The 26,666-nt window shown below is 43.9% G+C and overlaps 1 protein-coding gene across 1 annotated transcript in view; it reads left to right on the top strand.

The window, feature by feature from the left end:
* Window positions 1-26,666, top strand: part of LOC139407072 (mitogen-activated protein kinase kinase kinase 5-like) — a 63,215-nt gene that overhangs the window by 19,885 nt on the left and 16,664 nt on the right. Inside the window, exons 3-19 of the mRNA XM_071150410.1 lie at window positions 2,517-2,540; window positions 6,012-6,205; window positions 7,074-7,242; window positions 7,790-7,896; window positions 12,365-12,535; window positions 13,189-13,301; window positions 14,251-14,410; window positions 16,783-16,936; window positions 17,136-17,243; window positions 17,453-17,505; window positions 18,212-18,307; window positions 18,611-18,692; window positions 19,198-19,331; window positions 20,401-20,528; window positions 21,499-21,635; window positions 22,191-22,296; window positions 24,716-24,873. Coding sequence (XP_071006511.1) covers window positions 2,517-2,540; window positions 6,012-6,205; window positions 7,074-7,242; window positions 7,790-7,896; window positions 12,365-12,535; window positions 13,189-13,301; window positions 14,251-14,410; window positions 16,783-16,936; window positions 17,136-17,243; window positions 17,453-17,505; window positions 18,212-18,307; window positions 18,611-18,692; window positions 19,198-19,331; window positions 20,401-20,528; window positions 21,499-21,635; window positions 22,191-22,296; window positions 24,716-24,873 — 2,094 coding nt within the window. The remainder of the gene's footprint in view (window positions 1-2,516; window positions 2,541-6,011; window positions 6,206-7,073; window positions 7,243-7,789; window positions 7,897-12,364; window positions 12,536-13,188; window positions 13,302-14,250; window positions 14,411-16,782; window positions 16,937-17,135; window positions 17,244-17,452; window positions 17,506-18,211; window positions 18,308-18,610; window positions 18,693-19,197; window positions 19,332-20,400; window positions 20,529-21,498; window positions 21,636-22,190; window positions 22,297-24,715; window positions 24,874-26,666) is intronic.

Genomic DNA, 26,666 nt, shown 5'->3' with positions numbered 1-26,666 from the left:
TTTAAGCCTTTAAGTGCACAAGGTCACAGTCTATATTTAAAATATGAGTGTGCAGGGAACATGTAATAGCTGTCATTGCTGTTGTGTTGTTGTGACAGATAAACACATCCGTGATTTGTTGGTGGGAGATGCATTAACACCTAGGCAGGATATGGTGTGTTTCATAAGATATTAGGGCTATGTAAAAATAGCATTTGACTGAAGAAAAAAAAATCAACACACAGAATTTGGTTTAGCATTGCACCTCTTTACCTCTGTTTCACCCTTTAGTCTTGTAAAAGAGAATGTTGTCGACATTGAAATGTGTTTATGACAGACGGACTCATATCCTGGCATTTAAAGGCCCAGTGTAGTCAAAAATGTGATTTTCCTGTGTTATATCTATACTGAACAAAAATATAAATGCAACATGTAAAGTGTTGGTCCCATGTTTCTTGAGCTGACATAAAAGATCCCAGAAATGTTCCATACGCACAAAAAGCATATTTCTCTCAAATTTTGTGCACAAATTGATTTACATCCCTGTTGGTGAGTATTTCTCCAAGATAATCCATCCATTTGACAGGTGTGGCATATTAAGATGCTGACTAAACAGCATGATCATTACACAAGTGCACTTTGTGCTGGGGACACTAAAAAAACACTCCAAAATGTGCAGTTGTCACACAACACAATGGCACAGATTTATCATGTGTTGAGGGAGTGTGCAATTGGCATGCTGACTGCAGAAACGTCCACCAGAGCAGTTGCGAGAGAATTTAATGTTAATTTCTCTACCGTAAGCCGCCTCCAACATCGTTTTAGAGAATTTGGCAGTACATCGAGATCCTGAGGCCCATTGACTTGCCGTTCATCTGGAGCCATCGACACATGTTTCAGCATGATAATGCACGGCCCCATGTCGCAAGGATATGTACACAATTCCTGGAAGCTGAAAATGTACCAGTTCTTCCATGGCCCACATACCCACCAGACCCATGGAGCATGTTTGGGATGCTCTGGAACGACATGCACGACAGCATGTTCCAGTTACCGCCAATATCCAACAACTTCGCACAAACATTGAAGAGGAGTGGGACAACATTCCACAGGCCACAATCAACAGCATTATCAACTCTATGCGAAGGAGATGTGTTGCGCTGCATGAGGCAAATGGTGACCACACCAGATACGGACTGTTCTTTTTTTATCCACGCCCCTACCTTTTCGTAAAGGTATCTGTGACCATCTGTGACCAACTGTATTCCCAGTCTTGTGAAATCCATAGATTAGGGCCTAATGTATTGATTTCAATTGACTGATTTCCTAATATGAACTGTAACTCAGTAAAATCTTTTGAAATTGTTGTATGTTGCGTTTATAATTTTTGTTCAGTGGATACATTTCCACACAAGGTTGGAATAATACTGTGAAATTGTGAAAATTATGATAATGCCCTTTAAGTGTAAAAGCTGTTAATTTTTGCTAAAACCTCTCTGCCAATAAAAACAAGTTTTCCGTTTTTCCCCTCCCCACTCAGACACCTCGCACACAGTCATAGCAAAATGCTTGCTTAAAAAATTGCTCTTTGCAAAGAAGCAATTTGTTACTTTTGACCATTTGAATTGAAAACAATCACAGTAAGGTGCATAGTAGTTACCCAGAGATGATTTGATATTGATCTTTTTTTTTTTAATGGCTGCAATGGACCTTTAACCTTTTGGCCCTGAGTCTGTCAGGCGATGAATGCACAGTCGAGTTAACATTAGCCTAAATTGGTTTGAAAAGTGAGAGGGCCTTGCAGTCACACGGGAATCCCCTATCAATGACCGCCACCAACAACAACAAAGGTATGCAAGTGAGAGAATGAGGGGGAGGGGAGATGATGGTTTCTTGTGCGTATATGTGCAGAAACCAAGATACCCCACACACTCCTGTGACCTGCTCTGCTCTGCCACTGTCATTGACATTTAAAAAAAAGCATTGCAATCTTTTGAAATTGTCGTAAATTCCTCAAAGAATAAGTCATATTTTACAAAGTGTACCCGAACATAGATATTATGCCTGTAATCTTGATAAACTATATCCTCCATCTTATCCCACCTACACCCTGCAGTAAAAAAAAAAAAAAAGCATTTCTGTGGTGGTGTTAACATAGCTGGTACAGTCTTCAAACTGTACCAGCTCCCTTATTGAGGGTTAAGAGTAGCAATGGCTGCTGTGTTAACCGTTATAGATTGTTTAGAATAAAGCGACTCCATTGTGTACAAGTGCTAAGGCTCAACCTCTTTTTAAAGTGCCCTTTTGCCATGTTTAATATCTCCATGGGGGTTTGCTGGCCCTTAGCCTACACAATACGGCACCGCAAAATGAAATGTTAGTGCTGATGTATCTGCGTTTCCACTGGTTTTGTTTGCAAGTGCAGGAGTCCATTTATAGCTTGACTTAAGGATCGCTCTAGTGAACTGTGACCAATGTAATGTTTTGTGATTATCTATCCACAGTGCAGTATTGACGTTTCTCTTTTTCTCTTGCAGGAGATCGTTTGCCAGAAGAACACTGTAAGTGCACAAACTAAACACTGTGTCTCTATTTCAAAGTTGTTAATGGCACACCTCTCTTGTCTCTTCCTTCTTTCACATTTCCTGTGTGAAGGTAAACGCAATAAACTGATTTTTACTCATGCCAACATTCAGCAACGCAGCCGTCGCTGCTACCATCAAACACTTTTCATTACCCAGTTCACTATCCCTCTAGTTTGGCTTTGTGCATTCTGCTGTGTGTACAGTAAACTAAAGCATTTCCCCTTACTCTGAGAGCTTTCCAGAATAGCTGTACTTGGTTGACAGGCAAGCCTTATCACCAGGGTGACTGGGGTGCTTTGGAAAGCAGAGAGAAAACGAGAGAATGAGTTGACTCTCATTTCCGATTTCCTGCCTTCCTACCGTCTGTAACAGTGTCTGCCACTCCTTCTGCCTAGTGATAGCCAGGTCAGACAAGGAGGCACCACACTGTCTCTTTGTCTGTGTCTGTCTGGCTGGCTGGCTTTCTTATATAGAATACTACGATATGGTAACATTGATGTACTGTGGCATGAGGGGGGAAAAAGCTGTGAGGTTGAGGAAAGGGCATGGACAGGGGGCCTCCTCAGCAGCTATGAGCCGCCTGCCGGGCTGGTGCTGCCTATAGGGCTAATGGGAGCGACAGGGTTGCCCTCCTCAAGCTTAGCTGGCGTAATTGACTTTACGGAGTGGAATAAGGTGGCTTGGTGCTCCAGGAAGCAGGTTGATGGCTGATCGGTGTGTTGCGACATAGCCTGCATTACAGTGAGAGTCCACTGCCGCCATCCGTGACTGACTGTCTTTCTCTAGTTGTATCTACACACCACGCCCCTTCTCTCTGCTCTGAGTGAACAAACACACCACGCCCCAGAAGGATATGACACATTAGTGGCACTCTGACCAAGGGCTTATATCACATGGTACACCACTAATCAGAACAAATTCCTGGATTGTTTTATGGCTGCAGCCAGCCGGGCGGTCATACAGGTATTAGGGCTAACGATTAATGTTAAGTCATTACTCACACACACTACTTATTCCCGTCTACCCCTCCCCCTTTATGAATAGGTTAATCCTGTACTGCCTGACTGATATTTAACTCCTTAATTACCATAACGTGCTAACACCCCGGCTAAGTCCCAAATGGCACGGTATGTATTCCCTATATAGTGCACAACTTTTTGTCCAGAGCCCATATGTAGTGCACTATGTAGAAAATAGGGTGCGATTTTGGGACACACCCCCAGTTTTCAGTCCCTCCTCTGCTCCTTAAGATTGTTGTTTTGTGGACCTGCGTGCCACCTACTATTACCTAATACAGTCACAAACAAGAATCTAATGAGACTCAAAGACAGGTGCTGCTGAGGTTGCCGGAGCGAAGGACGGCCCCTGGCGACTAAAACATTTATTATGATGTGTTGTCGTCATGTGATCCGCCGGGCCATGACTCACACTGAGTGTGTGGCTCAATATAGTACAGAAAGGGTGTCGTAATCTGTGGATGCACCTAGCCGTGACAAGCCGCCACAGATTATTTTGGAAAGTTATGGCATGACTAGTGATGTCATAAAAAAAAAACATATGATTGGAGAAGAGGAAGCCGTTTTACCGTGGATCGTTCCAATTTCTACAGGCAGAACTTAACCCTCTGTTCACTTCCTTTTGTTACAAGCGTGAGTAGCAAAGCATCCCGGGTGTGTTCTTGAAGATCAAAGTGATACAGAGAGATTCAAATATCCACTGACTGTGCAGACTCAGGATGCATCTGGGCAGCACAACAGATGTGGATCAGCAAAATCCCTTTTTTTTTTTTTTTTCTGTAGCCTACATGTTCTAGTATAATTTGGTCAGGATCCATCTACGTAAGCTTTTCTAGTGCTGAGTGTTGAGTATACCGTGAATAACAGACTACAATGACAGACATCAATGATAGATTTATTGGTACTCTCTACACCACATGCAAATACAGCTGGACAAGAGTAGTAAGACAGACCTGGTTTGAATTGGATTTCCATGAGCAACATGAATGGGAGTTTTAAGGGCAGCTCTGCCCTGAGGGCAGTGTGAGCAGTTCAGTCAGTCAGATCCTAATGTCACTGTAATTACTGATGTGGATCTGTCCCCCAGGCCACCGGCTCTTCAGACAGACTCATTATGTCCAATTCTCCATGGGTACAACATCACCATTGTCCCTGCAGATCAGGGTGGTAAATTACTAGCATACAAAAAAAGGCCCATACCACTGTCCTTCCATTGTACAGTCAGGTCCAGAATTATTGGCACCCTTGATAAAGATTAGCAAAAGTACTGAGCTATATTGTATGCTACGTGTTTTAATACCAATACAATTTCTCAGAGAAAGCGATTTTGATTAACAAGTAAAAATGTATTTTCTCAAAAATAAAACAATTATTGGCACCCCTGTTTTCAATACCTTTCAATACCTTCACTTGCGAGGATAACGGCACTGAGACATTTTCTCAAATGTTTTATGAGATGGAGAACGCATTGGGAGGGAATTTAGATCATTCCTTCATACATAATCTTTCCAGATCCTTGATATCCTTCATCTGTACTTATGGACTGCCCTCTTCAATTCAAACCACAAGTTTTAAGTCAAAATGTAGATTTTGTGTCAAATAAACAATTTCTTTGTGGATGTTGATGTGTGGTTGGGGTTATTGTCTGGAAGATCCACTTGCAGCCAACTTTCAGCCTCCTGGCAGAGGCAAGCAGGCTAAAATGTCCTGGTACTGGGTAAAGATGATGATGCCATTGACCTTAACAAGGGCCCCAGGACCAGTGGAAGCCAAATAGCCCCATAACATCAATGATGCACAGCCATATTTTACAATAGGTATGGGGTTCTTTTATGCTTCTGAATTCTTCTTTCGATGCCAAACCCACTACGGGTGTACGGGCCAAAGAGCTCTATTTTCATATCATCCTACAAATGTAAACGCCTGGAGTTTGCTAAATGGCATTGGTACTTGGATTGGAAATATTCTTTATGGAGTAGCGGTCTAAGATCTCTCCAAATGTGTTCTCCAATTTCATAAAACATTTTACGAATGTACTCAGTGCCGTTATCCTCTCAATGGGAGGAAAATAAATATGCCTTGTTACTTTATCGGAGTTATTGTATTAGTATGAAATAATATAATTTCCTCTTTTTTTGTTTATAATATAGCTCACTAGTTGTATTATTTATTATGTGGTATTTTGTTGCTCATCTTTTATCAATGTTGCCAATAATTCTGGACCTGCGCATGCAGTCAATAGGGCATGTAAGGTGGATGCTCTGTTGCTGTTCTCAATTTCTCCGGTCTTCATATTGGGGTAGACTTTACCGAGCAAACTAATCCAAGTATTTGTGATATTTAGCTATTTGACCCATGTCTGACACTAACACATCAAACCAACTCTACATGCACCACAACCCATAATGTTGTTTCTGCTTTTTCTCCCCAGACATGCTCAGCCAACTACAGCTTCATCCCATACATGGTGACGCCCCACAACAAGGTGTACTGCTGCGAGAGCAGCCTGATGAAGGGCCTGACGGAGTTGATGCAGCCCAGCTTCGAGATGCTGCTGGGGCCCATCTGCATGCCCCTGCTGGACCGCTTCGTCCAGCTGCTCAAGGTGCCACAAGCCAACTCCTGGTGAGTAGCAGAGAAGTGTTTTGGGTTAGGTGCTGGGCCAGCTAGCCCATAGGTCCAACACCTGGCAAATAGTATAGGTTTGGGGTAGATAGTGGCTTGAGAGTTTGGTCAGTTAGACACTGGGCCTAAGACCAGCCCAGAGGTCCACATTCAGCCTGACTTGATTTGTCGAAGTCACTTGTTTCTTCTCCCACCAAGCTGTAGTGAAACAGGTGTCATCTCACTAGGGAGGTAGGCGTGGTACTATAGTTGGGAATTAGTTGTGAACATGCATGACAAGGTGATTATTACAGAGCTGTTATTGCCAGCAGAGGTGTAATTACATTGACCTAGCGTGTACTGGTTTTTGTGTTGTCTTGTGTCATTTTCTGTGGTTGATCATGCAATATGGGTGGCTAGCTGGTGAAGTGCGATAGCCCTTTTCGTCGGATATTGCACTTCTTGAGTATTCCTCAGAAGACATTGTATTGTCCAACTCACTCGTTTTTTTTTTTTTTTAAATAGCTTTGCAACATATTGGCCTGCATAGCAATCTCAGTTTCAATGTTAGCTTTACTTAGTTATGTCCTAATCTTTTAGGGTTTTCTCTCTGCCAATGTTCAGCATCACTGCCTCTCTTCCAGGAATAATGAGTCATGCTTTAGAGAGCTGAGAGAATTTGCTCTTTGGATGAATGTTTTGTCTCCTGAAATGTGCTGCTTCAACAGTGCAGTGAAGAAGACATTGAAGGGGCTCTTTTCCCAAAACCTATTTCCCCAGAAAATCATACCAACACATAGCAATGGGTTCTTTGCAGAACATTTTGATTTCATGTTGATTTCTAGTGTGAAATAACATATTTATGAGTCTCTCTGTTTCCCCTTTGTAGCCAATACTTCAGAGAAACCATTCTCAACGAGCTCCGGAAAGCGCGGGAGTTGTTCACGGGGTCGGAGCTGGCCTCAGAACTCAGCCGTATTCAACAACGATTGGACAACGTAGAGTGCCTTTCAGCTGACATTGTCATCAACCTGCTTCTGTCCTACAGGGACATCCAGGTACATGTTACCCTCTTTTACGCTTGTCGAATGCTGTTGGCACAGTCACTTTAGGCAGACTGCAATGCCTCAGCAGTCAGCATAAATGTGTTAGGGCCTCCCTTGGCTACTAGGCATTTCAGAAGGACTACCTGCCTGTGGAATGCTGCAGGCTAAGCCTTTTGTCATCTTTCTGTGGCTAATCGTAAGGCTACTGCACTCAAGTCCGTTCTCTTTGCATTGCGATGCCATTCACCCTACAGGATCCCATCCCGCCAGCCTTAGCAGCCACCAGCCACATTAATAAATGATACAAACGACCAGAGCTACAATGAGAAAGTGAATTATTGAACACGTTTTGGATAAATATATACTGGACAAGAAATGGTGGAAGAGAGGACATTTTAATTTTTGAACTACTTGAATAAGCCAACAGTGTCCTTCCCAAGTGCAGTGAAGTGACTTTGTAAGGGAACACGAACATAGACATTTTAGGTTTGATGTTAACGATAGCAACCAAGATGGCTGAGTCCAACAATCTGTTTTTCTATGTTTGTATGTAATGTAGGATTATGAATCTATAGTGAAGCTGGTGGAAACCTTGGAGAAGCTTCCTACATTCGACCCTGTGGCCAATCCCCATGTCAAGTTCCACTATGCCTTTGCACTGAATCGGTAAGACCGTATGTCACACCTGGTTTTGTCTGCACACGCACACACTCACACCCTCACACACACAGACGCACACACAGACGCATGCATGTGCTAAACACGTGTGTCTGTGCTCTGGGTCGGGACGTCACAGATGTTCAGCTTGGAAAGTATTTTACTGCTTGCTCTTTAACATGCTGCCTCTCTTGTCACTGGTTCTCCTGCATGCTACAACGCAACACTGGTGTCTAGCCAGTTAGGATAGCATTTTGCTGCATTTATCAGTGGTGGAAAAAGTACCCAGTTGTCATACTTGAGTAAAAGTAAAGATACTTTAATGGAAAATAACTCAAGTCAAAGTGAAAGTCACCCAGTAAAATACTACTTGATAGAAGTCTAAAAGTATTTGGTTGTACACATAATTAAGTATCAAAAGTACATTGAATTGCTGAAATTTCACATTCCTTATATACACGTTTTTTTAAATCTTTTTTTTTTTTTACAGATAGCCAGGGGCGAGCTCCAACACTCAGACATAATTTAGAAACAAAGCATTTGTGTTTCGTGAGTCTGCCATTTAAGAGGTAGTAGGGATGACCAGGGATGTTCTCTTGATAAGCATTCAACATGCAACTTGTACTTTTGGCTGTCAGGAAAATGTATGGAGTTAAAAGTACATTATTTTCTTTAGGAATGTAGTGAAGTAAAAGTTGTCCAAAATATAAATACCCCAAAAAACGACCTAAGTAGTACTTTAAAGTATATTTACTTAAGTACTTTACACCATTGCATTTTATACCCTCAAAGAAGCACAGTAAGAAACCTGTTGCACATTCTTTGCATAATTGAATAGCTCAAAAATGAAGATGGTTGCCATGAGTCTGTGTGCTAGTTTAGACAGCAGCCTCTTTGTTCACAATTTCCCCAACTGGAGGTGGTTCATGACTCAGCAGTTTAGTACACCATTGCAAAAACTTGCCATTATCCTGCAATAATGAAGCATGAATGATGAGAACTAAACATGTCTGAAAAGCAGCGTTTTCTGTTGAGTCATTGCGTTACAGGGAAGTGCTAGGGTTGGAAGCCTTGCCTGTTGCACAATCCCCCCCCCCCCCTCCATGTTTGCCTATTGCATGACTGGAGTGGGCTAGGCTGACTCACTGCTTAGCTTCACACCCCCCCCCCCCCCCCCAGTTGCCCTTCAGCGGCACTTTGGTATTGAAGTGAAAGCTGGGTAGAGGAAATAGCTTCCCGTTCTTAGCATTCATTTCTATGGCTCTGTTGAGATCCATATTAGTGTGCCCATGCCAACTAAGTTATTCCGACCACGAGGCTCACACTGGGATGCTGTTCGGCTGCCTTGTGAAAGAACCTGTGGAGACTTTGTTGTCCCCCTTTGGGGCGCAAAGAAGAGGGATAAAGAGGAGGCTTAAGAAAACTGAAAGACTAATCAGGCAATTACATTTCATATTCAGACAATGTATGTACAAAATAGAATGGGATCCGAGGGAGGGATAGAATGTGGCTCCCGTTCGCTTGGTAAAGCAGCATTACAGTATGGATTGCGACTGACCGCCGACAGATCAAGTGCTTGGTCATTACTGCGTGCGTTACTCCAGTTCTCGCTAATACCCTTAAACCCAGACAGTCCAACACAGGAGTTAGTTGGCCAGGTCTGTAAGGGAGGTAATTGAACCCGTACTGGTACTCATGAAATGTAATCTACAGCCTTTTGATGCCTTCCTCTCTGCCAAGGCATAGCGCTTTGGTGTTACACACACACACACACAAACACACAAACACACACCGGCTTGTCTCATGTTTATTCATCCCCCTCTCTCAGTGTAGACCATAAGAGAGAGAGACACACCCAGACAAACTCCCAGGACAGTGCATTCGGAAAGTATTCACACCCCTTCACTTTTTCTAATTTGTTACGTTACAGCTTTATTCTAAAACGGAATTAATTGAGATTTTGTGTCACTAGCCTACAAACAATACCCCATAATGTCAAAGTGGAATTGTGTTTTTAGAAATGTTTACAAATTAATTAAAAATGAAAAGCTGAAATGTCTTGAGTCAATAAAGTTTTCAACCCCTTTGTTATGGCAAGCTTAAATAAGTTCAGGAGTACAAATGTGCTTAACCTTTTACTGCAGTGGGCTAAATCAGGGACACAGAATGTTTCTTGGTAGTCTTAAACAAATCTACTTTGAAACAAAACTATACACCTCACACATATGGTTATGGGCATGTACCATGTCAGATATAGAGTTGCAATGTATTCAATTTTGAGTTTGCATCCCAATATTACACTTTATATACAGTACATCACAGAAGACTGAAATATATCAAAAGTGTTTGACATAGAAACACTGGATTTTCTGTGCTTCAAAAATAAGTATATTTAATTCATTAGGAAATTAGGAAAAATATTAATACGATTCCACCCATGATGCAACAAGAGGGTGATTTGGTCATTTGACTGCAGAAATTAACAAGTCACATAATAAGTTGCATGGACTCACTTTGTGTGCAATAATAGTGTTTAACATGATTTTTTTATGAATACCTCATCTCTGTACCCCACACATAAAATGATCTGTAAGGTCCCTTAGTCGAGCAGTTCATTTCAAACATAGATTCAACTACAATGACCAGGGAGGTCAAGAAAAGAAAACAGACATTGATATTCCTTTTCAGCATGGTGAAGTTTTTAATTACACTTTGGATGGTGTATCAATACACCCAGTCACTACAAAGATACAGGTGTCAACATGGTTGTTGTCCTTGATGATCTTTTTGGCCTTCCTGTGACATTGGGTGCTGTAGGTGTCATGGAGGGCAGGTAGTTTGCCCCCAGTGATGCATTGTGCAGACCGCACTACCCTCTGGAGAGCCTTGCGGTTGAGGGCGGTGCAGTTCCCGTACCAGGCTGTGATTCCAGCCCGACAGGATGATCTCGATTGTGCATCTGTAAAAGTTTGTCAGGATTTTGGGTGATAGGCCAAATTTCTTCAGCCTCCTGAGGTTGATTAGGTGCTGTTGCGCCTTCTTCACAACACTGTCTGTGTGGGTGGACCATTTCAGTTTGTCTGTGATGTGTACCGAGGTACTTAAGGTCAGGGAAGTGGAGATGTTGTTTCCTACCTTCACCACCTGGGGGGCGGCCCGTCAGAAAGTCCAGGACCCAATTGCACAGGGTGGGGTTGAGACCCAGGGCCTCCAGCTTGATGATGAGCTCTGAGGGTACTATGGTGTTGAATGCTGAGCTGTAGTCAATGAACAGCATTTTTACATAGGTATTCCTCTTGTCCAAATGGGATAGGGCAGTGTGCAGTGTGATAGCGATTGCATTGTCTGTGGACCTGTTGGGGCGGTATGCAAACGGAAGTGGGTCTAGGGTGACAACAGACTGGGATAGGGAGCGATTTAATATGTCCGTAAACACACCAGCCAGCTGGTCTGAGCATGCTCTGAGGACACGGCTAGGGATGCCGTCTGGGCCAGCAGCCTTGCGAGGGTTAACACGTTTAAATGTTTTACTCACGTTGGCCACTGTGAAGGAGAGGGCTCAGTCCTTGTTAGTGGGCCGTTAGTGGGCCGCTAACCCGGACGACGCTGAGTCAATTGTGCTGTAGTGACGCCACTTGGGAGGCGGCAAACCATTTCTGTATGGACCTCGCTTTGTGCTCGGGGGCAATGTCATGCATTGCCACAGTTGGAAGCACCGAATTGTCTAGAATATCAGTGTATGCTGTAGATTTCCCTAGCACTGGAACTAAGGGGCCTAGCCCAAACCATGAAAAACAGCCCCAGACCATAACTGCTTCCAGAGGCAGTTTGAAACACTCAGTAGTGAGTGTTGCAACCGAGGACAGACAATTTTTATGCGCCTCAGTACTCAGCGGTCCCGTTCTGTGAGCTTGTGTGGCCTACCAATTTGTGGCTGAGCCGTTGTTCCTCCTAGACATTTCCACTTCACAATAACAGCACTTACAGTTGACCGGGACAGCTCTAGCAGGGCAGAAATTGTACAAACGGACTTGCTGGAAAGGTGGTATCCTATGACGGTGCCATATTGAATGTCACTGAGCTCTTCAGTAAGGCCATTCTACTGCCAATGTTTGTCAATGGAGATTGCATGTCTGTGTGCTCAATTTTATACACCTTGAATTCTATACACCACAAATTTGAAGGGGTGTCCACATACTTTTGTAAATTAGATATTTCTGTATTTCATTTTCAATGCATTTGCAAAATTCACTTTCATTTTGTCATTATGGGGTATTGTGTGTAAATGGGTGAGATTTTTAATTTATTTTGAAATCAGGCTGTATGTAACACAAAATGTGGAATCAATCAAGGGGTATGAATAATTATTGTAGTCCACTACACCCTGTTCAAAAGCAGTGCACTAGAAAGGAAATAGGGTGCCATTTGAGACTCACCGTCTTTGGTTATTGGTTATTCCCTCTTCTGTGTTATTCAGGAGGAACCTCCCGGGGGACCGTCAGAAGGCCCTGGACATTATGCTGCCCCTGGTGGAGTCTGACAACCAGGTGGCCTCAGACATCTACTGCCTGGTGGGACGCATCTACAAGGACATGTTCCTAGAGTCCCACTTCACTGATACCAAGAGCAGGGACAGTGGCACAGCCTGGTGAGTGAGTGAGTGAGTGAGTGAGTGAGTGAGTGAGTGAGTGAGTGAGTGAGTGAGTGAGTGAGTGAGTGAGTGAGTGAGAGAGAGAGAGAGAGACTGGCTACTGATGAGGGTAATTACCAACCACTCCTCACCAGCTAGAGGAGTAGAGATAGAGAGGTCTTCTACCTCTCAACTACAGCTAACGAACAGCAGTGTCATCTGACTCGGAGCAAAGAGCCTGCAGGTGCATTCTGATATTCTAAAGATAACTGCAGTCTTCCTGGAATGGTTATGTCTCTCATCGAGCTGATTCATGGCATCTCGTTTGAATAACTTGGCCTGTCCTTGTCCTCTGTTCCAACCCAGACGACATCTTTGGAGAGCCTTCTCATGTTATTCACACTCATTCCCTCAGTGGAACAGATTGCTCACGAAGTAAATTAGGTTTTTATCTGTGAGACTCAAGCTTTGTGCTATAAGTGGTTCCTCTGTGCACCCTGCTCAATAATGCTGTAGTTATTTCTGGATGCTTTTTTACAAAAGTAGGGAGGAAGTGATAAAGACTATAAAGTTCTCACCAAGGACACATCAGAAATGACTGTAGGAACATCAAGTTAGATTTATAAATGAAGCATTGGGTGTAATATTGGCCTCTCTGTCCTTCCTCTCAGGTTTAAAAAGGGGTTTGAGTCCGAGCCGACACTACACTCTGGCATCAACTACGCCGTTCTACTCCTGGCAGCGGGACACCAGTTTGACGCCTCCTTTGAGCTCCGCAAAGTCGGTAAGTAGCTAACACTTTATTCTCCTTGATATCTGTTTGGCCTTGAGCTGCCTGATGGTGCTTTGGAATTAGCTCGCTACTCTGTTTTTCAGTAGAGCTGCTGGTGACTAAGAATAATGAAGTTACTGATCTGCATTCCCACTGCACTGCGGTTACCCTCGTGTCATAAAGCGTGAGATCAATATCAACTCATGTGACAGATACTGCTCATTCAAACGAACTGCTTATGATGAGACACTCCCATCAAAGGTAGTCTGGGTGTGAACGGAGAGCCTGCTACTGTACTGCGGGGGTTAATATGAAACATCCGATTTTACGTAAACAATGACGTTTCCATTTGTTTTGCTTTCCATTACGTTTCCTTTTTTGTTTTGTGTGTTTTTTTTTGCAAGGGTGTTTTGTGCTGTTTGGCTCCCAATCCTCTGTGTTTGCTGTGAGATCTGAGGCTCAGAAAGAAACTCAGGAATGTGAGAAACAAGACAGACAGGCCTGGGAATCAGCCGTGGGCCCCCTTCCCAGTCCTTAGCCCCTTACCTGCCCTCCTCTACTCTGCGCTGCCCTGGGCTACATGAGTAGGACATGTAGTGGCAGCTTGCCTCAGCGAGGCCAAAAACAGCCATGTTCCATTATCACTCTGCAATAAAGTAGCAACATGGCAACCAACTACATTAGATGTTAAAACGTATCCAAAGAGGACATTGAGATCCTCCAAGCTGCATTTCAGGTGAAATGCCTAACATAAGAGTAGGCTACTGGGGTATACAGTGCCCCAGCCTATTCCCAAACCCTTGAAATAACGCACAGTATATAAAGCACATAAGATATGGCAAATTATGTACCTTTAGAAAGACCTTGAACAATAAAACTATGGGAGCATTCAACAGTGTGCAGTATCTTTTTAAAATACTATTGTAATATTTCCCTAACCCGACCTTGTTCTCCTTTCCAGGAGTGAAGCTGAGCAGCCTCCTGGGGAAGAAGGGAAGCCTGGACAAGCTGCAGAGCTACTGGGACGTGGGCTTCTTCCTGGGGGCTAGCATCCTGGCCTGTGACAACACTAGGGTCGTACAGGCCTCAGAGAAGCTCTTCAAACTCAAGGCCCCCGTCTGGTGAGGGAGGGTGCTGTTTTTATTTTTTTAACATTTTTTATGTAAAGATCAACATACAGTTCATTCGGGAAAGTATTCAGACCCCTTGACTTTTTCTAAAATGTGTTAAATTATTTTTTCCCCTCAATAATCTACACACAAAAACCCCCAAAAAGACAAAGCAAAAACAGGTTTTAGAAATGTTTGCAAATGTATGAAAAAAAAAAAAAGATATCACATTTACAAAAGTATTCAGACCCTTTACTCAGTACTTTGTTGAAACACCTTTGGCAGCGATTACAGCCTTGAGTCTTCTTGGGTATGACGCTGCAGGATTGGTACACCTGTATTTGGGGGAGTTTCTCACAATCCTCTTTGCAGATCCTCTCAAGCTCTGTCAGGTTGTATGGGGAGTGTTGGTGCACAGCTATTATCAGGTCTCTCCAAAGATGTTTGATTGGGTTCAAGTCTGGGCTCTAACTGGGCCACTGAAGGACATTCAGAGACTTGTCCCAGAAGCCACTCCTGCATTTTCTTGGCTGTGTGCTTAGGGTCGTTGTCCTGTTGGAAAGTGAACCTTTGCACCAGTCTGAGGTCCTGAGCGCTCTGAAGCAGGTTTTCATCAAGTATCTCTCTGCATTTTGTTCTGTTCATCTTTGCCATGATCCTGACTTGTCTCTCAGTCTCTGCCGCTGAAAAACACCCCCACAGCATGATGCTGCCACCACCATGCTTCACCGTAGGGACGGTGCCAGGTTTCCTCCACACCAGACACTTGGTATTCAGGTCAAAGAGTTCAATCTTGGTTTCAGAATCTTGATTCTCATGGTCTGAGAGTTTAGGCAAACTCCAAGCGGGCTGTCATGTGCCTTTTACTGAGGAGTGGCTTCCGTCTGGCCACTCAACCATAAAGGCCTGATTGGTGGTGTGCTGCAGAGATGGTTGTCCTTCTGGAAGTTTCTCCCATCTTCACAGAGGAACTCTAGAGCTATGTCAGAGTGACCATTGGGATCTTGATCACCTCCCTGACCAAGACCCTTCTACCCAGATTGCTCAGTTTGGCCGGACGGACAGCTCCAGGAAGAGTCTTGGTGGTTTCAAACTTCTTCCATTTAAGAATGATAGAGGCCACTGTGTTCTTGGGGACCTTCAAGGCTGCAGAATTTTTTCAGTACCCTTCCCCAGGTTCTGTGCCTCAACACAGTGGGACCTAATATAGACAGGTATGTGCCTTTCCAAATCATGTCCAATCATTGCATTTACCACAGGTGGACTCCAATCAAGTTGTAGAAACATCTCAATGATGATCAATGGAAACAGGATGCACCTGAGCTCAATTTAGAGTCTTATTATTTTTATTTAATACATTTTTGAATAAGGCTGTAACGTAACAAAATGTGGAAAAAGTCAAGGGGACTTGAAAACTTTCCGAAGGCACTGTATACACTGAGTGTACAGAACCTGCTCTTTCCATGACATAGACTAACCTGGTGAATCCAGGTGAAAGCTATGGTCCCTTATTGATGTCACTTGTTAAATCCACTTCAATCCGTGTAGATAAAGGGGAGACCGGTTAAAGACAGATTTTTAAGCCTTTAGACAATGAGACATGGATTGTGTACGTGTGCCATTCAGAGGGTGAATGGGCAAGACAAAATATTTAAGTGCCTTTGAACGGGGTATGGTAGTAGGTGCCAGGTTCACCAGTTTGTGTCTAGAACGGCAACGCTGCTGGGTTTTTCATGCTCAGCAGTTTCCCATGTGTATCAAGAATGGCCCAACACCCAAAGGACATACAGCCAACTTGACACAACTGTGGGTAACATTCAAGTCAACATGGGCCAGCATCCCTGTGGAACGCTTTCAACACCTTGTAGAGTCCATGCCCCAACAAATTGAGGCTGTTCTGAGGGCAATATTAGGAAGGTGTTATTCATGTTTTGTACACTCGGTGTAGACAACTTATTTAAACCTACTTTGCACAATTTAAATGTCATTTATTTTTTTGTAGTCACAGGGGTGGATATATGGATGATTTTTTTGTGGTCATTTTTATTTATTTTAAAATGTATTTCAAATATTGAAATTGACTGGAATTGGTCAAACTCAAAGTTTAATACATGTACAAAATGACCCTCTTTCCCATAAAAGTATGTTCATAACTGTCTGACATGAAAGGGCAGTTTAACTTTGCCCCGCAGACAATCGATCTGAGATCCTTCAGTTTCAGTCATGCGGTTTCAGTCATGTGTCGACCCTATTCTTTCAAGCTCAAGATTTTGACAACGTATTCAAACAGATTTTAATCTGTTTTAAGTGCATTTTCTTTTTCTGCGGTCAATGGCCTTTAAAATGTATATTTCAAGCTAACGTTTGTGTTGACTGCACCCCAGGTATCTGAGCTCTCTCGTGGAGACCATCCTGATTTACCAGCATTTCAAAAAGCCCTCTGTGGAGCAGCCACCGCCCAAGCAGGAACTGGTGGACTTCTGGATGGACTTCCTGGTGGAGGCCACAAAGAAAGACGTCTCATCTGTCCGCTTCCCAGTATGTCTCCCTGATGTGACTGCCACTGAGCCCCATGCTCGCTCTTCCTTCCTGGCATTCTTCACTGTTTAGACTTGAACTTGACAGTTCGACATATACTGTACACACATAAACCAATGCAATGGCACCAACTGAGGCAGTGTTCCTAGACTGTTTACTTCTCTGATCTCGAGGTGATATTGGTTGTCCTCTTTTCCAGGTGTTGATACTGGAGCCCACGAAAGTCTATCAGCCTTCGTACTTGTCCATAAACAACGATGTGGAGGAGAACACTGTCTCCATCTGGCATGTTGCTCCTGATGACAAGGTAAGTTACTGACCACAGGAAGACTGTGTGACAACTGCCTCGTGCCTTTGCTTTGTGGTTTTTCTTCCACTGGAAAGAGTCTCATAAACTAAGTATGTCTCTCTCTTTCTCTGAACTGACACATTTTGCCAGGTCATCAGAGTTACATTTTCAGGTGTCAGTCCTTGTCATATTTTCTGAGGTTCATGTTTTTCTGATCTCTCTAACAGAACAGGGGGGTCCATGAGTGGAACTTCAGCGCCATGTCAGTACGGGGTGTCAGGTTGGTGATCTCACAGCTGTCCTGATCTACACACTCATTGTAAAATATGGACAGTGAAGTCACTGCTCGCTACTCTCCTCCTCTTTCCCATATGCCGCCAACATAACAAATGATTTTGTGGCGGTCCCTCCGTGACTCTCCCTCCTCCACCCTCCCTGACTCCCTCTCCACAAAATAATTCAGTGGCAGACTGACAGGCCGAATGATCTTCCACTCTAGAGGGCCTCTGTGAGATGTTGCTAGGGAACGTATCTTACTCGGTGCCCACTCCCCCTCCAGTGGACTAGGAGACAATGGCAGTTCCCTCTGATGCAACAGTGTGCCATGGTGGGCTGAATACAACCACTCATTCTGTGCTCTGCTCCACTCTGCTCAGCCCTCGCCTCGGTTAGCTGGCTTAGAATCCCTGTTCACTCCGCTGAACACTGGTGGAGACTCAACAGGGTGTATGTGTGTGTGGGAAGGAACGCTCTGAGTTATGCTCATTCCGTCCGAGTTACTGTAACTTGTTTTATGTGTTTGAATGAAGAAGAATGTTTGGTGGTTAAAGACTTTTACAGCTCTGGTGAAAATAAAAAGCTTCTGTAGTTACCTACAACTGGGGTGATTTCTCAGATGGCTATGCTCAGACATCCAGTCTATGCCAGTGTCCTATGTCAGGTGAATTCCCCCATCTCGTCTCTAACTGTCAACTCCTCTTCCTCAGCATTTCCAAGTTTGACGAGCGCAGTTCCTTCCTGTACGTGCTAAACAACTCTGAGGACTTCCAGATCTATTTCTGCACAGAGATGCACTGCAAAAGGTCTGTCACTCTACTGTCTGTGCCGTGACCACTCCATCTCACCAGCATGTGAGCCGCTGTCCAAGGCAGTGACTGTACTGTAGAGATTTACACGGAGAAGAACCAAAGCACAGGCAGCCAGTCTTATTAGCTCCACAGTGTGATTCAGTGAGTCAGTGCTGGTGTGATTTGAGCTTTCTCCCATTGAGTTTTCACGCTGAGAGTGTATGAAAGGGTGCCTGGGCTTAGTGTTCTTTCACAACTACTCCTGTGACGTATTTGTAAGTGTGGTAAAGGTCATCTGGGGTGATCTGTGTGTTGCAGGTTCTGTGATCTGGTCAACAGCATCGCAGAAGAAACATGGAAAGGCTCCGAAGAGGGGGAGTGTGACGCTGACGCCCTAGAGGTGAGGGAGGAGAGGGATATTTTCATTGTATGTTGTCTCCAACAGGATTAACCTGATTTCCAGAATGTGTAGGGTGTAGGCAGCAGCAATTGTCTCTCCGATTGTTTTCCAAATTCTATATCAAACCAGATTGAGGCAATGTACAGTGTGGAAATGGGTCATGCTGTTCATTGTATGTTTTGCAATGGAAACCAATAGTGTAGAGTAGGAAAAGCACCTGCTCCTCCTGGTGAGGCGGGGGGAAATAATTGTCTGTGAATAATTACCCAAAGACTTCTTGTCAAACACAAGCATGGTGCCACAAATTGTTTTTGAGCCCTGTTTGATCTATGCCACACCTTGCAAAGCTCACATTGCCCTTTGCTTAGTTGATACCCATCCGCCACTCTCACCTTATGGCTCACCTGCTCTAAGATGGACCTATATCCCTGTTGTAACTCTATCGTTATGGCCCTTGAAGTTAACATGCAACAAAATGTCATCTTTAAAATCATTTCCTCCTTAGTACGACTATGAGTATGATGAGCTCGGGGAGAGGGTGGTTCTGGGAAAAGGCACATTTGGAGTGGTGTACGCAGGCCGGGACCTTAGCAACCAGGTGCGGCTGGCCATCAAGGAGATACCGGAGAGAGACAGCAGGTAGGTGAACATGTTAAGTTGAAATTTTCCACAAAAAGACCCTAGCACAAATCCTCAGCTTCTACTATTCCCCCTTACGCGTATTGTCATTGCACCGGCTACTATAGTTGACATAATAAGCATCCATGACACTTTTGCAGTCTTTTAAGAGGCCCTTTGCTAATGGAAGGCTGAATTGCAACAGGTCCCTGTGTCGTTATTTAAAGGGAGTGATTGGTTATTCAGAGCACAACAACCAAGGGGGTTTCCTGAGAGTGATCATTTGATTGGCAGATCGAAGGGACACCAAAACGCTTGTTTAAGTCGTCGACTGTGTTAGCTCTGTGTTCCTGTTGTGTGTCCTTTCTCTGGCACACCAAAGTGTTATATATATATATACCGTACACCTGATCGAGTGACTGGACAATGAAAATAATTGGGGGGGAAAGAGTCGCCTAGCAACTAGTGTACCAAGTACTTGCGCTGCCTTCCATCACTGGTCTGCTCATTGTTCCACCTATTCCTGTTTTATTATGGGACTCCTTCAGAGCCCAATCAGCCCAGATGATTCCTCTGCCATACATTGTTCCACTCATCACATCACAAGTCATTAGAGGGCTATCATGGGAAAACTCAAAGGTGTCAAGAATTATTCTGAATCACTTAGAAGCAACTCTGAAGTATCCTCTCGGGGGGCGGGGGAAACATTGAATAAGTGTCTGATTCACTAGAATAGCCAACCGTGTGATTGAGGGAGAATGTATTTAGTCTTATTATTGATGGTGTTCAGTTTGAACATTTATCTCTAGAAGAAGATTGCTGGAGAGTGACTTTTCATATGTAGCCAGCTGGTGTGTGTCGTTGTGTTCCTTGTCCTCTGACCATGGTGTACTGGACTGAGACTGAGTCCCTCTGACATCTCTCTCCGTGATAGGTTACTGCAAGCTACTAAGTGCAACAGTGCAATTTCCTGTTTCAAAGTGCTCTGGACTTTTTTTTTTTTTTTTTTTTTGAACGAGAGAGAGAGAAGACATCCTGTCCTTTTTCCTTATTAGATGTAACAGTGGATGTTTCATCTATTCTGTCCTAGGTATTCTCAGCCCCTCCACGAGGAGATTGCCCTTCACAAACACCTGAAGCACAAGAACATTGTGCAGTACTTGGGCTCCATCAGCGAGAATGGTTTTATCAAGATCTTCATGGAGCAGGTTCCCGGAGGTAAGAGGGCAAATACAAACACGTATACACATTTTATTAGGTACACCCATCTGGTACCGGGTCAGACCCCCCTTTGCTTCCTGAACAGCCTGAATTCTTCAGGGTATGGATTCTACAAGTTGGAAACGTTCCACAGGGATGTTGGTCCATGCTGACGCGATGGCATCCCGCAGTTGCTGCAGATTGGACGACGGTACACCCCCGCCACCAGCCTGTACCGTTGACACCAGGCAGGATGGGTCCATGGACTCGTGCTGCTTACACCAAATCCTGACTCTGCCATCAGCATGACGCAACAGGAATCGGGATTAGTCGGCCAGGCAATATTTTTCCATTCCTCAATTGTCCAGTGTTGGTGACCGCGTGCCTACTAGAGCCGCTTGTTCTTGTTTTTAGCTCATAGGAGAAGAAGTTGTGCATTCCAAGATGCCATTCTGCACACCACTGTTGTTCTGCGCCATCATTAGTCTCGTTGGGTCCTGCCTGTTAGCTTGCACGATTCTTGCCATTCTCCTTCGACCTCTCTCATCAACGAGCTGTTTTCGCCCACAAGACTGTCGCTGACTGGATGTTTTTTGTATGTCACACCATTTTCGGGAATCGTTAGACACCGTCGTGCGTGAAAATCCCAGGAAGGCGGACGTTTCTGAAATACTGGATCCGGCAAACCTGGTACCGTCGACCATACCACGCTCAAAGTCACTTCGGTCACTCGTTTTGCCCATTGTAACGTTCAGTCGAACAGTAACTGAATGCCTTGATGCCCATCTGCCTGCTTTGTGTAGCAAGCCACAACCACCTGACTGTAGGAGCTAACCATTTTCGTGAACGGGGTGGTGTACCTAATAAACCTATCCTGTGAGTGTATGTTATCTGAGTTATGTAATGGACTGAATACACTCCTGTCCTGCTGATAGTAAAGCAGAATGTATTAATATGTATTGTACTTTGGCCTGTGGTTTGTATCCAGGAAGCCTGTCTGCCCTGCTGAGGTCTAAATGGGGCCCTCTGAAGAATAACGAACCCACCATCGGCTTCTACACCAGACAGATCCTGGAGGGGCTCAAATATCTCCATGACAACCAGATCGCTCACAGAGACATCAAGGTGGAGCCTTGGCTTTTTCCTCTTCCACTGCTCTATTTCAAATGCTTTGATTGGCCATTGTATAGTATTCACCTGGCCAATAGGGAGGCCACATTCATGTCAGGGGTACATAAATTATTTGATTTGTAAGTGGCGCCTGGCACTATCATAAAGACTTCCCCTTATCATCCTACAGGAAGGTTAATGTGACATAACTCCGTCTCAGTCATAATAAAAACCCACTGAGCCCACTCCCATCCCATAATAGAGCAAGTCATTTAGGTTAGCATACTCTTCCTCCTACACCCAGGACAAGATAGGCCTCTAAATTCTGCCTCATTTAACAATAGTATCTCATAAAATCACCTCAACGGCCATTCACGTCAATGCTAATAAACTTGTTTTGGATTGGAGGTGGTGAATATGGCCCACTGTAACAACTGTTGCTGATTGCCTTCTAAGAAATACCTTAGATTACCAGGCTGATATCATAGTCATTTGGGTTAAGGTTAAGGAATAGATCTTACTTGAAATGGAGCTCTTTTCTCATCCCATCTGTTCTCTTTATATCCACAGGGAGACAATGTGCTAATAAACACATATAGTGGAGTTCTGAAGATATCTGACTTTGGCACCTCTAAACGGCTTGCTGGGATCAACCCCTGCACTGAGACTTTCACTGGTATGTTCTGGTCTCCCTGACTGGGTTTATAACCGCTGGTACAGTTGAAGTCGGAAGTTTACGTACACCTTAACCAAATACATTTAATCTCAGTTTTTCACAATTCCGGACATTTAATCCTAGTAAAAAATTCCCTGTCTTAGGTCAATTAGGATCACCACTTTATTTTAAGAATATGAAATGCCAGAATAATAGTAGAGAGAATTATTTATTTCAACTTTTATTTCTTTCATCACATTCCCAGTGGGTCAGAAGTTTACATACACTCAATTAGTATTTGGTAGCGTTGCTTTAAATTGTTTAACTTGGGTCAAACTTATCGGGTAGCCTTCCAATAGCTTCCCACATTAAGTTGGGTGAATTTTGTCCCATTCCTCCTGACAGAGCTGGTGTAACTGAGTCAGGTTTGTAGGCCTCCTTGCTCGCACACGCTGTTTCAGTTCTGCCCACAAATTTTCTATAGGATTGAGGTCAGGGCTTTGTGATGGCCACTCCAATACCTTGACTTTGTTGTCCTTAAGCCATTTTGCCACAACTTTAGAAGTATGCTTGGGGTCATTGTCCATTTGGAAGACCCATTTGCGACCAAGCTTGAACTTCCTGACTGATGTCTTGTGATGATGCTTCAATATATCCACATAATTTTCCTACCTCATGATGCCATTTATTTTTTGAAGTGCACAAGTCCCTCCTGCAGCAAAGCACCCCCACAACATGATGCTGTCACCACCCGTGCTTCATGGTTGGGATGATGCTCTTCGGCTTGCAAGCCTCCCCCTTTATCCTCCAAACATAACGATGGTCATTATGGCCAAACAGTTCTATTTTTGTTTCATCAGAACAGAGGACATTTCTCCAAAAAGTACGATCTTTGTCCCCATGTGCAGTTGCAAACTGTAGTCTGGCTTTTTAATAGCGGTTTTGGAGCAGTGGCTTCTTCCTTGCTGAGCGGCCTTTCAGGTTATGTCGATATAGGACTCGTTTTACTGTGGATATAGATACTTTTGTACCGGTTTCTTCACAAGGTCCTTTCCTGTTGTTCTGGGATTGATTTGCACTTTTCGCACCAAAGTACGTTCATCTCTAGGAGACAGAACGCGTCTCCTTCCTGAGCGGTATGACGGCTGCGTGGTCCCATGGTGTTTATACTTGCGTACTATTGTTTGTGAAGATGAACGTGGTACTTTCAGCCGTTTGGAAATTGCTCCCAAGGATGAACCAGACTTGTTGAGGTCTTGGCTAATTTCTTTTGATTTTCCCATGATGTCAAGCAAAGAGGCACTTAGTTTAAAGGTAGGCCTTGACATACATCCACAGGTACACCGCCAATTGACTCAAATTATGTCAATTAGCCTATCAGAAGCTTCTAATTATATAATTACATAATTTTCTGGAATTTTCAAAGCTGTTTAAAGGCACAGTCAACTTAGTGTATGTTAACTTCTGACCCACTGGAATTGTGATGTAAACAATTGTTGGAAAAATTACTTGTGTCATGCACAAAGTAGATGTCCTAACCGACTTGCCAAAACTATAGTTTGTTAACAAGACATTTGTGGAGTGGTTGAAAACCGTGTTTTAATGACTCCAACCTAAGTGTGTGTAAACTTCTGGCATCAACTGTAATGTTCTGGTCTCCCTGACTGGGTTTATAACCACGGGTCTGTTCTGATCTGCCTGATTGGGTTTAGAACCACCAAGCTTCCCCTCCCTACATTGTAAACATGCCTTGATGGAACAGAATGTTTGAAAATGAGCTGGACCCTCAATCCACGTAGTGATCTCACTGACTATTTATAATAACCTTAGTTTTGTCCCAAAGTAACTAGTTATTTTGTGTGCCCAAATTCTTCTGAGCCCCCCCCCCCAGTATATCTGTTTGGGCTTCTTTGGGTCAATTTGCAGTCTACAAATTATTTATAGTTACGTTCCAGCCCCCTGACGCATCCACTCTAGAATAAATAGGCCCGCGGCAAAAGAATAGCCTGCCGTTTCTATTCAGAGTGGTCAGGTCAGGGTTCCAGGGTTATGGCAGTGTTGACATTGTGGCAGCCAATGGTAGCACAGCTTGGCCTCTTTGTTAAGATCAGTGGACTGTTGATTGGAGCATAGAAATACACCTCCTTTTCATCTTGAAACCATTACCGTACAGTCAGTTTCTCCTATTTAAATTGTACGCCAATGTGTATTTTCACCATAGCACTTAGCGTACCTTTTAAAAGCTCTATAAAAGCTCCTCTTACAGTAAGCTATAATTAGACTCATTTCATCCATGGTTACTATAGAGCCCAAGTTCACCCTCCCTAAAATCTGATTTGCTTGTATCAGACCTTATATGCAAATTCTACATATGCAACTTGTAACTAGCAGATGTGATGTGTATAATTTACAGTCGGTTTGGTGTGTTGTTGTTTTGCAGGGACTCTACAGTACATGGCCCCTGAGATCATAGATAAAGGCCCTCGAGGCTACGGCAAGCCTGCAGACATCTGGTCTCTTGGGTGCACCATCATTGAGATGGCCACTGGGAAACCACCCTTCTACGAGCTGGGGGAACCACAGGCCGCCATGTTCAAGGTCAGAGTTCAGAGGTCAACTAATGTTCAGTTTATTGACCTCTGTTGTTCATTGGGATTTATGGTTTTGCTGACCTTTTTCTCTCAGTAGTGAAGTCAGATGCGGGAATAGATAGCTGTCTTTACGCGCCTCTAGGCACATTTGTGCAAGTGATTGGATTACATGCTTATTCAACTGTGAGGTTAGACATAGTACCTACAGATATAATTTGTGTGCAGTACTGTCTATCCTTTGTGTGTTGTTTTAAAGTTTCCGTTCCATTAATGAGCCCCCCTCAAGCTTTTTCCACTTGTATTCATCTAAAGTGGAAATTTTAAGTGTTGCCCTCATCAGCAATATCACAAAGGCAAAGTCTGGGCATATGTAGTCTATTAAAAACTGAAGCTAATGATCCAACAGGGTGGTCTGTGATGGAGATCATGTTGAATACAGGCCAGAAGCATGGACATTTCCATGCATTTTAATTGAATTACAGTAGTAAATTGCTGTGCGTTCACATGTCTTAACTTGCATTTTCCAGTGTTTATAAACTTTTCTGTACCTGATTGTATAGATCTGTAATGCTAATAATGCTTTCACTAACACTGTCATCTTTCTACGCAATGGCTTACATGAGAAACTACCATTTAGAGTAATTTCTCATCTATACTGTTGTTCAGGTGAGAAAGCGTTTGGCAACAATCCTCACATGAATATTATTTTGGAATGTCTCCACTGGTAATCTCATGCCTACATTCCAGATCAATGTTGGGAATTTCTAGAGTGCTTCTTATCAGACGAGCTAAGGCATTCGTCCTTCACTTTCGCGTTGACCTCCTATACTGTGATGGTATGAGCACACCTGCATAGTGTTACAGCGCCACAGAGCTATGGGTTAGAAGAGATCTGTTTCCCCACCATTAACTAAAGTCAGGCCCTTAGGTTAGGCCCTGAGATCTAACATGACTGGGTTTTGTCTTGGCTGTAGCTGCAGGTTAGGCCCTGAGATCTAACATGACTGGGTTTTGTCTTGGCTGTAGCTGCAGGTTAGGCCCTTAGATCTAACATGACTGGGTTTTGTCTTGGCTGTAGCTGCGGGTTAGCCCCTGAGATCTAACATGACTGGGTTTTGTCTTGGCTGTAGCTGCGGGTTAGGCCCTTAGATCTAACATGACTGGGTTTTGTCTTGGCTGTAGCTGCGGGTTAGGCCCTTAGATCTAACATGACTGGGTTTTGTCTTGGCTGTAGCTGCAGGTTAGCCCCTGAGATCTAACATGACTGGGTTTTGTCTTGGCTGTAGCTGCGGGTTAGGCCTTTAGATCTAACATGACTGGGTTTTGTCTTGGCTGTAGCTGCAGGTTAGGCCCTGAGATCTAACATGACTGGGTTTTGTCTTGGCTGTAGCTGCAGGTTAGGCCCTGAGATCTAACATGACTGGGTTTTGTCTTGGCTGTAGCTGCGGGTTAGGCCCTGAGATCTAACATGACTGGGTTTTGTCTTGGCTGTAGCTGCAGGTTAGGCCCTGAGATCTAACATGACTGGGTTTTGTCTTGGCTGTAGCTGCAGGTTAGGCCCTTAGATCTAACATGACTGGGTTTTGTCTTGGCTGTAGCTGCGGGTTAGCCCCTGAGATCTAACATGACTGGGTTTTGTCTTGGCTGTAGCTGCGGGTTAGGCCCTTAGATCTAACATGACTGGGTTTTGTCTTGGCTGTAGCTGCAGGTTAGGCCCTTAGATCTAACATGACTGGGTTTTGTCTTGGCTGTAGCTGCGGGTTAGGCCCTTAGATCTAACATGACTGGGTTTTGTCTTGG

This window comes from Oncorhynchus clarkii, chromosome 4 (assembly GCF_045791955.1).
Source record: "Oncorhynchus clarkii lewisi isolate Uvic-CL-2024 chromosome 4, UVic_Ocla_1.0, whole genome shotgun sequence".
NCBI classification, from domain to species: Eukaryota; Metazoa; Chordata; class Actinopteri; order Salmoniformes; family Salmonidae; genus Oncorhynchus; species Oncorhynchus clarkii.
Note: the sequence above shows the minus strand (reverse complement) of the source record. Positions and strands in the feature narration are given on the sequence as shown.